Source organism: Galeopterus variegatus, unplaced genomic scaffold (assembly GCF_000696425.1).
Source record: "Galeopterus variegatus unplaced genomic scaffold, G_variegatus-3.0.2 Scaffold848, whole genome shotgun sequence".
NCBI classification, from domain to species: Eukaryota; Metazoa; Chordata; class Mammalia; order Dermoptera; family Cynocephalidae; genus Galeopterus; species Galeopterus variegatus.
Window position 1 is genome coordinate 110,849 of NW_007726959.1, and position 12,164 is coordinate 123,012.

General features: G+C 44.1%; 1 protein-coding gene across 3 annotated transcripts in view; it reads right to left on the bottom strand.

The window, feature by feature from the left end:
* The window catches only part of TFDP1 (transcription factor Dp-1), a 62,878-nt gene that overhangs the window by 21,070 nt on the left and 29,644 nt on the right, over positions 1 to 12,164 (bottom strand). For all 3 annotated transcript variants that reach the window (XM_008572921.1, XM_008572920.1, XM_008572922.1), the window contains one exon: positions 2,099 to 2,205. In XM_008572921.1, the coding sequence (XP_008571143.1) occupies positions 2,099 to 2,205 (107 nt within the window). The remainder of the gene's footprint in view (positions 1 to 2,098; positions 2,206 to 12,164) is intronic.

Genomic DNA, 12,164 nt, shown 5'->3' on the forward strand with positions numbered 1-12,164 from the left:
GTGCTGATAACACCAAGGCCACGGGTTCGGATCCCGTATAGGGATGGCTGGTTTGCTCACTGCGTGAGCGTGGTGCTGACAACACCAAGTCAAGAGTTGAGAACCCCTTACCGGTCATCTTAAAAAAGAAACTGTTGCTACAATTAATGAGGTTGATTCACCAAGCTAAGCTCTGCTATAAAATAATATGTAGTACCTGTAAAATCAAACTACGTGAATTATAAGGTGCAACAGAAACTGGAACCTTTAGCTTTTATCCAAATGGCATGTACTACAAAGCTGTGACATGCCAAACACTGTGGCAGAACTTTTACAGACTCAATAATCCACTACAATTCTGCAAAGCGAAATTTTGTCACATTTTCCTGGCAAGACACTGAGCCATTAGAGCTGCCTGGGATTTGTACACGGCTCAGGCTAGCATCAAGAACCCATTCTCCGCACATGCAGCAATGACAAATGCAACCTAACAAGTCATGCCGAGGAAAGGGGTCTGTCTCATTCCCACGGGGCCAGAGACGTCCGCAGAACCCTGCACCCACAGCCCCTCCCTCTCAACACTCAAACACTAAGATCTGCTACAGGGACTGAGAGAACTTCAAGTGTATTTTAATAAATGGAACAGCAGGAATGAATTTAAAATAAAGACTAAAGAGTGAAATTATCACAATATCTGGTGTGTGGTCATTGTTCTGAAGAAAACATGAAACTTACACAAAAAGGAGACGCCCCAGAAAGAGAGTGGCAAACGGCCCAGCACAGAGCTCCTGCTGGGGCAGGGGAACACCTGAGAGATACCCAAGGGACACCTGGAAGACACGTGAGGACCACCTGGGCAACACCTGAGAGATACCTGGGGGACAACTGAGGGACACCTGGGGGACATCTGAGAGATACCTGAGGGATACCTGGGGGACAACTGGAAGACACGTAAGGACCACCTGGGAGACACTTAGAAAACACCTGAGGACCCCCTGGGGAACACCTGAGAGATACTTGAAGGATACCCGAGAGATTCGTGAGGGATACCTGGGGAGCACCTGAGAGATGCCTGAGGGACAGCTAGGGGACACCTGAGGACACCTAAGGGACAACACCGCACCTCTCATTCCGAACACAAGTTCTCTGCATACCCTCCTGAGAAGACACACAGCCTGCGTGGAGATGGGACAGCAGCATAGGCAGAGAGGGGTGACGGGGGCCAGCGGGGTGAAAGGTGCCCGGTATGGGGAGGGGGCACAGCCAGGGGAGAGGGCACAGTGGGGCAGGTAGCAAGAGTGTGAGAGGCACTTATGTTACCAACACTCAGGACCTGGCAGGAGGCCCCACAGCAGAGGCCGCAGCCCAGGCTGACCAGGAAGGGCCAGAGCATCGTAAGACAAGGCAAGAGGCCTCGCATGGCCATGCATGAGCATCTCTAACCACAGGCTCCAGGTAGAGGTTCAACCTGCCCACCCAGCTCCCAGGGGCCAACTCTGACCAAGGAAGGCTCCAGGATTCTACATGGGCTCCTCTTCATATCCAGAGCCCACTAGAGAGGAAAAAGAAAGCCCTACGAGGACAGAAGGGGACACTGGTAAAGAACAGCACTAATGCAGCCACAGTCCCACATCCCACTTGGCCGAGGCGTGGCCTGCAGTGGGACCCAAGAGAAGCACACAGCCTCCCTGCCCTGGCCACCTGCACAGCATCCAGCCCACAACACAGCAGCCGCCCAAGGAAGACATCCTTGTCACACTCAGAGCTCAGGACTGGAAGGGTAAGGGAGGACACGGAACAGGACGGGGGCGGCTGCCTGGAGACACCGGTGTCTTGTCACCTGCTTCCAATCCCCTGAATGCCCACAGCATCAGCCGCCCGGTTCCTGGGAGCATTGCACGGGGCACAGGTCAGCACTCTGAAAGACAAACCCCTGCACACGGGGAGGCACCATCACCCTCACCGAAGAAGGTGAAAAGTCAGCACAGCCTGCCAAGAGCTCCTGGGCAGAAGGAAAGCCTCGCACTCCAAACTGAGCCAAAACCCAAGCGCCCCTGTGGACTCTGCGGGCTGGGACAGCCATCAGCTCATCAGATCCTGGTCCGTCTGGGTGCCTTACCACTTGCTGGGCGACGTTGACATTGGACTGTCCAAAGGTTTTTGGCAAGAGCTGCTTCCCCAGCGTGTTCACTGTGGATGGGTGGACAGCCACAAGGGACACCACACCTGCAACACAAGGACACAGAGGTTCAGGAAGACGATGCTGTCACCGTTTTAGATCTACAGCTCAATTGCAAATGCCTCCATTAAGCTTAATTCTCAATTACAAAAAGAGGTGGGGGGGGGCGATGCTGCACTAACCCAACTCACCTGCTCTCTCTGAAGCTCTAGCTGCTCCCTGGGCACCACTAGGATTTGGGTGCAGGTGCCTTGGGCGTATCACACCTGCCCCAGGCCCCTCTGTGGCTGTCTACACAGCACGTGCTGGTGGAACCACGTAATCCAGAAATAAAAGCTCTTCAAAGTCTGTGATTCCAGGACAATTAGAATTAACTTTTAACCCAACATTTCTCAATATAGTTGAAAAACTAGTTCAGAAATCTAATAATCCACTTTTCCCTAAGAAGGAGAATCACGTATTTCTGTTTCCCGGAAGAATGCTTGTGAGAAAGCTGCTGCCTCTTTAAACACACAGACAACCCTCAAAGACCGACAAAGCAAGCGGGAAAACCAGCCTCTGCAGAGGCTCAAATGTCTACTTCTTCAACAAGCACACGCCAAGAAGGTCTACACACCCAGCTCCACTCTCCTGGGGACATGACAGTGAATGAAAATCATGACATGTTTTACTTTACATAATAAATAGTGAAATAAAGTAGAAGTGATCAAATTCAAAACAAGGCATTAAAGGGCTGAGAAAAAGAACAGGTGCTACACCTTGGGAAATGAGGTGGGGGGGCGTACTAGGGAAAGCCCTGGAAGGGGAGGTCTGTGTGGAGGCGAGGGGCGGCCCCAGGGCAGGCGGGGCCATGGCACAGCCATGACAGCTGGGAGCTGAGCTGAGCAGATGCCCACACCATGCTCAGAGCGGCACAACACCCTCAAGCGAGGAACGAGATCGACTTCTGGGCCATTACCGCATCAGGAAAGAAGACACCCCTGTCCTGGCCAAGCATTTGGCCCCTCTGGCCTAAGAAGACCAGCCTTAGGGGTCTGCCCACCCATGTGGGTCTCGGGCAGGGGTCAACACCAGGACACTTCCCCTTCATTTCCTCCAGGCTGGCATCACAGTGACCTCCAAACGATCAGCAAGACTTTCAAATACATCGTCTTCAATTTAGCATAGCCTGAGGTTTCATTTTTGGGATCCTTACAACCCGTTCATTTTAAAAGAGTTTATTGCTTTTTACACATTTTAAAGAAGCAATAGACTTCTCTGAAATGCATTAAGTAATGAATTTTGCTGCTACATATGAACACTTAATAAATTCTCTTAATAACCTAAGTTGACCAAGACATAATTAGGAAGTTACTAGAAATATATTCACCTTTTAATTAACTAGGTAAATATTAATATTTTTACCAACCAATAACACATATTTAAATTATTTTATGTAACTAAAATAAGATTATCTGCTGGAATTTTTATTTTCTTCCAAAAATATATATTTGTATCTTAAGAAAAGCAAATGTTGACTTTTTAATTGTTTCTTATATGTGAAAGGCAGTTTTATTTTAGCATATTTAACAAATAAAAACTGTACATACTCAAGGTGTATGTTGATGATCTGATATACATACACATCATGTAATGATTACCAAAGACATTTTTAAAAAACAAAGTTATTTTACTTTGCAGTGAGTGACTTAAAATAATTAGACAATTAAACACTTCTCAGATTCACACACAGATAATAGTGAGTTTCCAAGAATATTGGGTTAATTCATAAAAAAGAAAAGATAGTATTTTGTTTCTTCAATTTCCAAATGATTCCCTAATTTTAATGAACGTGAAGAAGGAAACAGACCTCTTCAAGTTCACAAAAGCTGTGGGGACGTCAATCAATTCCTATTTTGTACATCAAACACATGAAAGTCACAACAGGCATTCACCCTGTGTGGCCTGACCTGCAGACCAGCCACACCTCCCGTCCACTGCATAGGATGACACAGGATCTTGGGTATAAAACAACACAATCTGAGATTCCCTTTTCTGCCCAGCGGGGGTTAGCAAGCAGGACAGTGGGGTGTGGAGTAGCAGGCACAGAGCAAGACAGAAGTGGGATTGAGACCCCCAGGAGGGTGGGCCAAGTCTGGGCTCCATCCTCCCATCTGCTTGACCCATAGGCCAGCAGCTGGCCTGTCTACACCATCTGCCCTACCAACCAGGGTCTCTCCCTCCTGACCTGTGAGGCCAACGTGATAAAGGTCTGGGGTGGATCTCTACAGCTTTTTCCATCCAGGAAAGAAATAGGCAGAGGAAAGGGCCCCCCTCTGGTACTCGAGCAGAATGAGTGAGTCCACACAGAAATTCCAAGGCTCCTTAAGCTTCCCACCTGCCCCACCAGCCACCTAGAGCCTGAGCCCCACATCAGCTGCAGGGGAGGGGCTTCTGAGACCCTGAGGACTTGCCCTCCAGGCCTGGACAAGAACCAGCAGGAGGAGCTCTGAGCAGTGTCAAATCCAATCCCGCACAATCCAGCATGTCCCTGTGTCAGTGTACAAGGCCCACACAAGACAGAGAACAGGATGTGTGCACGAGAGCCTCGGGCGCGTGCACCAGTGACAGAAGGGAAGGACACCCCGAGGATGAGGAATCCTCAGGGTAAAAAGACCACCCACCCCAGTGCTGCAAACAGGCCTTCACGGATGGGGGTCGAAGGGAACCAGCCCACCCACCCAGTCATGGCAATGCCCCTCCTTTCTTTGGACACGCCCTGCACATGGACCCATACCTAAGTACAGACTGGAAGGGGCTGCCAGTTTCTAGGGACTGGTGCTGGGTAGACGTCTTGTTTCTGAGTGAGAAACTTTTTAAATACAACAAACAACATTACAGACACTCATTCCAGCACAGCAGTCCTCTCTTACCCACGGGGGACACGTTCCAAGACCCTCAGTGGATGCCTGACACTGCAGAGGCACCAAACCTTAAATATACTGCTTTCCCCTATACATACATATCCATGATAAGGTTTAATTTATTAATCAGGCTCCACGGGGGACACGTTCCAAGACCCTCAGTGGATGCCTGACACTGCAGAGGCACCAAACCCTAAATATACTGCTTTCCCCTATACATACATATCCATGATAAGGTTTAATTTATTAATCAGGCACAATAAAAGACGAACAATAACTGGTAATAAAATAGAACAATTATATTTGTGTTCTCTCTCAAAATATCAATATTTTCAGACCACAGTTGACAGCAGGTAACTGAAACCGCAGAAAGCGAAACCATAGGTAAGGAAGGACTACCTTACCTAGAACTAACTGTTATCATTACCATATTTGCTCCAAGTTTCCTAAAGAAAGAAGAGACATAAACAGATAAAATTATAGTCCTCCAAGATCCTGATCCTCAGCCGCAGCCACAGCCCAGCTCATCCCTCCCACTCTGCCCCACCTGCAACTATCAGGGCCTAGACACACTCAACTTTAAAATTTACATGTACATGTTTGTGGGGTAAGGTGTGTTGTTTCCATACACACCTATGCTGCATATTCACTTAGGGCAGACAGCACGGTCTCGTACCCGGTAGGCCACCACTTCTCCCACTGCTCTCCCCTCCCAGCCTCTGGTAACCATTATCCTACTCTCTACTTCTATGAGCACCACTTTTCTTCTTAAGATTTCACATATGGGTGAAATCATACGGTATTTGTCTTTCTGTGCCTGACTTACTGCAATTAACATGGTTTCCAGTCCCATCCATGTTGCTGCAAATGACACCAGTTCTTTTTACAGCTGAGTAGTACTCCATTGGGTCTATGTATCCACAGGGTTTTTTTTTTTTTTTTATGAATTCATCTGTTGGTGGGCATTTAGTTTGATTCCATTTCTTGGCTATTGTGAATAGTGTTGCCATGAATATGAGAGAGTAGGGTCTTTTTTTTTTTTTGTCTTTTATCTTTTTCCGTGTCCGGCAATGGATCGCAACCCTCAGTGTTGCCCCCGTACCGGACCGGGGACCGGCAACGGGATTGCAACCCTCGGTGCTGCTCCCGCGCCTCGCTCAGCCAGTGAGCGGGAACCGGTCTGTATGTGGGATCCGAACCCTCGGGCGGGAGCGCCTCCGCGCTTCCCAAGCGGCGCACTTATCCAGTGCGCCACCGGGCCGGCCCGAGAGTAGGGTCTTTTTAATGCACTGATTTCATTTCCTTTGGGTGTACACCCAGGAGTGTGAAAGCTGGGTCATAAGGCAGATCTATTTCTAGTTCTGAGGAAACTCCATACTGTTTTCTACAACGGCCGCACCAATTTACACTCCCACCAGCAACGTAGGAGGATCCCCTTTTCTCTGCATTCTCACCAGCATTTGTTATTTTCTGTCTTTTTGTTAACAGCCATTCGAACTGGGGTGAGATATCTCATTGTGGTTTTAATTTGAATCTCCCTGATGATTAGAGATGTTGAGCATTTATTCACGTGCCTGTTTTCCATTTGTATGTCTTCTTTGCCCATTTTTAAATTGGGTTGTTTCTTTGCTGTTGAGTTCCTCATATATTCTGGATATCAGTCCCTTGTCTGATGTGTAGTTTGCAAACACTTTCTCCCATTCTGTAGGTTGTCTCTTCACGTTGTTGACAGTGTCCATTGCTGTGCAGAAGCTTTTCAGTTTGATGTAGTCCCATTTGTGTATTTTTTGCTTTAGTTGCCCATGCCTTTGTAGCCTCGCTCAAAAATGCACTGCCCGCTCCCATTTCATGTAGTACCCCTATGTTTTCTTCTAGTTGTTTCATAGTTTCAGGTCTTAAATTTGGGTCTTTAATCCATTTTGAGTTGATTTTTGTGTATGATCAGAGATCAGGGTACAAGCTTCTGCATGTGGATGTCCAGTATCCCACAACCATTTATTGGAGAGGCTGTCCTTTCCCCATGTGTATTCATGGCAATCAGTTGGCTGTAAGCGTGTGGGTTTATTTCAGGGTTCTCTATTCTGTTCCACTGGTCTAGCTGTCTATTTTTAAGCCAGACCATGCTATTTTCGTTACTACAACTTCATAGTATATTTTGAAGTCAGGAAGTGTGATGCCTCCAACTGTGTTCCTTTTGTTCAAGATTGCTTTAGCTATATGGGGTCTTCTGTGGTTCCACACAAACTTTAAGACTGTTTTCTTCTATTTGTGAAGAACATCATTGGTATTTTGATAGGGATTTACTGAATGTGTAGATTGCTTTGGGCGATATGGACATTGTGATGACAATTCTTCCCACCCATGAATGTGTGGCATCTTTCCATTTATTTATGTTTTCAATTTCTTTCACCAATGTTATAAAACATTGGTTTTCACTGTAGCTTTTTCACCTCCTTAAATTTACTCCTGTGTATTTCATTTTTTTGGTAGCTATTGTAAACCGGACTACTTTCTTGATTTCTTCTTTGGCTATTTCATTATTGGCATATATGAAGGTTAAGTGATTTTGTGTGTTGATTTGTATTTTGCCACTGCATTCATTTATTATTTCTGATAATTTTTTGGTGGAGTCTTTAGGGTGTTCTGTGTATATGATTATGTCATCTGCAAATAGAGAGTTTGACTTCCTCCTTTCTGATTTGAGAGCCCGTGTTTGCTCCTGCCTTATCATGCTGGGTAGAACTTCTAGTACTATGTTGAATAAGAATGGGGAAAGTGGACATCCTTGTCTTGCTCCAGATCTTAGAGGAAAATCCTCCAATTTTTGTCCAGTCTATTTGCTTTGGGTTTGTCATACATAACCTTCATTGTGTTGAGATACATTCCTTCGACATTTATTTTTTTTTTATCATGAAGGGGTGCTGGATTCTTCAAATGCTTTTTCTGCATTTACTGAAATGATCATATGATGTTTTCCTTCATTCTGCTGATGTGATCTATCACATTGATTTGTGTATGCTGAACCATCCTTGCATCCCTGGGATGAATCCCACTTGACCACAGTGAATGGTCTTTTTAATGTGTTATTGAATTCAGTTTGCTAGTATTTTATTGAGGATTTTCACACCTGTGTTCATTAGGGACATTGGTCTGTAGGTTTTTTGTTGTGTCTTTTTCTGATTTTGGTACAAGAATAATTCTGGCTTCACAGAATGAGTTTGGAAGTATTTCCTCCTCTTCAATTTTGTGGAAGAGTTTGAGAAGAACCGGTATTAGTTTGTCTTTAAACATAAGGCAGAATTCAGCAGGGAAGCCATCTGGTCCTGGCGCTTTCTTGGCTGTGAGACATTTTACTACTGCTTCAATCTCATTATTTCTTATTGATCTCCTTAGGTTTTCTGGTTCTTCATGATTCAACTATGGTACGTTGTATGTATCCAGGAATTCATCCATTTCCTTCAAGTTTTCCAGTTTGCATATAGTTGCTCACAGAAGTCTCTTATGACCCTCTGTATTTCTGTGGTATCAGTTGTAATGTCTCCTTTTTCATTTCTGACTTTTGAGGGTTCTTTTTCTTCATTGGACTAGCTAAAGGAGCTAACTACTGATTTTATTTATCTTTCCAAAAACCAAACTTTCTTTCATTGATGACTTGCATCATTTTTTTAATCCCTAATTTGTTCATTTCTGCTCTGTTCTTTGTTATTTCTCTCCTACTGATTTGGGGTTTGGTTTTTGTTTTTCCAGCTCCTTGAGGTGTAACATTAGATTGCTTACTTGGAGTCTTTTTTTCTGACATTGGCATTTATTGCTACAATCTTCCCTGTCAGAACTGCCTTCACTGTATCCCACTGGCTCTGGTATATTGTGTTTTCATTTTCATTTGTCTCCAGAATCTTTTAAAGTTCCTTCTTGACTTCGTTGAACAAACTCGTTGTTTAGGAGCATATTGTTTAATTTCCATGTCTTTCACTTCTAGTGTCCCTTTTGTTGTTGATTTCAAGACAGTTGACTAATTTTTTCTTTAAACTTGTTGAGACTTGTTCTGTGTCCTAACGTGTGGCCTATTCTAGAGAATGTTCCATGTGCTGTGGAGAAGAATGTGTGTTCTGCAGCTGTTGGATGAAATGTTCTATAAATGTCAGTTAGGTCTAGTCAGCCTGCAGTAGAGATTAATTCTGATGTTTCCCGATTAATTTTCTGTCTGGATCATGTCCTTTGCTGAAAGTGTAGCATTAAAAAAAAGCTACTACTGGGTTGGAGTCTATCTCTCTCATTAGGCCCAATAGTATTTGTTTTATATCATAACTGGGGGTTCTGTAGTTGGGTGTGTATATATTTAGAACTATTACATCCTCTTGTTAAATTGATCCCTTAATATCATTATATAATGACCTTCCTTCCCTTTTTCACTTTCCTTGGCTTGAAGTCTATTTTATCTGATATGTTAGCTATCCTGTTTTTAGGTTTCCATCTGCATGAAATATCTTTTTCCATCCCTTCACTTTCAGTTGCTGTGTGTCTATTGGTTAAGTGAGTTTCTTATAGGTAGCATACTATTGTTCTTGTTTTATAATCCATTCAGCCATTCTGTGCCCTCTAATTGGAGCATTTAATCCGCTTTCATTACAGTTATTATTGATATATATGCAATTGTTACCGCCATTTTGTTACTTTATTTCTGATTGTTTTTTGATCTTTTTCCTTTTTCTCAGTCTTACTGTCTTCCTTAGTGATTGAGTGGTTTCCTCTAGCAGTGTATTTTGATTTCTTGCTATTTTTTTTTTAGTACGTCTCACGAGCTTTTGTGTGATGGTTACTGCAAGGCTTACGAAAATCATGTTATAGTTATAACAGATTATTTTGGACTAATAACAACTTGTGATATCTGAGGAAAAAGAAAAAAAGCAAAACCTAGTCTGTGCTTTGGCGTCACCCCCTGCTTCTTAACATTTTGTTGTTTCGTGTCACATCTTTTAGTACTGCCTTTCTCTTATTCGGTTGTTGTATACATTAGTGTCTTCTTAGGTTTGTCCTTTAGTCTCCACACTAAGGATATAATTGGTTTATTCACCACTCTTATGACTTTAGAATATCCTGAGGTTGTCTGTGAATTTAACTTTAGAAATGCATTATGTTCCTTCAAATGTTTTCTTGCTGCTACTTAGCACTGTCTTCTTTCAACTGAAGAACTCTCCCGTTAGCTTTTTTTTTTGGTCTTCTGCAGAAGACTTTATTTCTTCCTCATATTTGAAGGTAAGTTTTGATGGATACAGAATCCTGGCTGACAGTCTTTTTCCTTCAGCACTCTGAATATATCATCTCGTTCTCTTCTGCCCTGCAGGGTGTCTACTACTGAGAAATCCGCTGAGAGGCATATTGGGATTCCATTCACTGCTGCGTGTTTCTTCCCTCTTGCTGCTTCTGGTATTCTTTGTCTTTGGATTGTGATGATTTGCGTACAGTGCTCCTCCTTGGACTGAATTTGATTGGTGGTCTCTGAGATTCCTGTACCTGGATGTTGTCACCTTTCTCCATATTGGGAATTTTCAGTTATTATCTCCTTGAACATGCTTTCTACACCTTTCCCTTTTTCCTCCTTTGGGTATGCCAATTACATGAAGGTTATTTTGCTTATTTACTTTTTATTCTTTTTTTTCTCCTCTGAATCATTTCATATGTTCTATCTTTGAGCTCACTGATTCTTTCCTGTTTGATTAACTCTATTGAGTTTTTCAGTTCAGATAATGTATTATTTCCAGAATTTTTTTTTTTTTAATTCAATTCCTTTGTCAAGTTCCACATTCTAATCCTGGATTGTTTTCCAGATATCATTTAATTTTCTATCTGTATCTTCTGTGACTCCCTGAACATAGCTAAGAGGGTTGTTGTGAATTCTGTCGGACATTTCTTAAGTCAGCTGTGCTTCTGGGTCCATTGCTGGTACACTGTTTCCTTTTATGGTGTTGTATTTCTCTGTTGTTTCTCAATCTTTGTGTCTTTATGCTGATGCCTGGGCATTTAAAGAGACTGCTGCCTCTTCTAGGTCTTACAGGCATTCTTTGGTGGTGTTAGACCTTTATTGGTTAATATCAGAGCTTTTTCTCTGGTCTGTGGTATTTTTCAGTTCTGTGGTAGATTAATAGCTACCACAACCACTTAAACTCTACAATGGAACTAATTTGCTGTCTTGTGATTAATTCCAGAATTGGGAGCACTTTGTGTGAGGAACAGCACTTGTGCTCTTTGCTTGAGCTAAATTGCTGCTGATTCTCTGGGGAAGGCCTTTTGCGCAAATCAGATTTTAATTGTTGGCTTTCGCATTAGTCTATTTCTGTTGCTTATAACATAAATACCCAAAACTGGGTGATTTATAAAGAAACAATATTTATTACTTATAGTGTCACAGGCTGGAAAGTCCAAAAGTCCAGGAAACACATCTGGTAAGGGCCTTCTTTGGTGGTGGCTTTTCAGCAATGCAAGGGTCTCACCTGGTAGAAATGGTGGAGCAGAGAGAAATAGTTCTCACGCACTCCCCTCCTAAAGCCCTCAGAACCACACCCCAACCACCATTATTAATCCATTCACTATGTCATGGTCCTGCAATCTGATCACCTCTTCAGGGCTCGGCCTCTCAAATACCAAAATAGGATTTCCATCCTCAACAGTCACAGTGAGGATTTAAGCCTTAATGAGGTTAAAGGGAGCATCCAGTCTACAACAGGCTTTTAACCACTTTTAGGGCTTATGAGGTCAAATACACCTGGGCTGAGTGGAAATTCTGGCCCAGAACTGAGTCTTTCCTGCAAACTGCACCCCCTGCAGTTCTACAGCCCTGTCCAGACTCCACTGAGTGGGCATGTGCAGATCAGCTGCCCACACTGCGCTCCAATGTTCCCCCACGGGCCAGCCTCCCCCGACAAAACACTTCCTGTGAGGTGAGCCATGTACAGGTCCCTTGTGATGCCTCAGACTGGTCCCTACTCCCTCTTGCTGTGGCTCCTTCCACCTTCACAAACTCTGTGGGTCTCTCCTCCTCTTCCCCCAAGCTCTAGCAGTCCCAGGTTGACAGTCTTTTTTTTGGGGGGGGGGGGGGGGGGGCC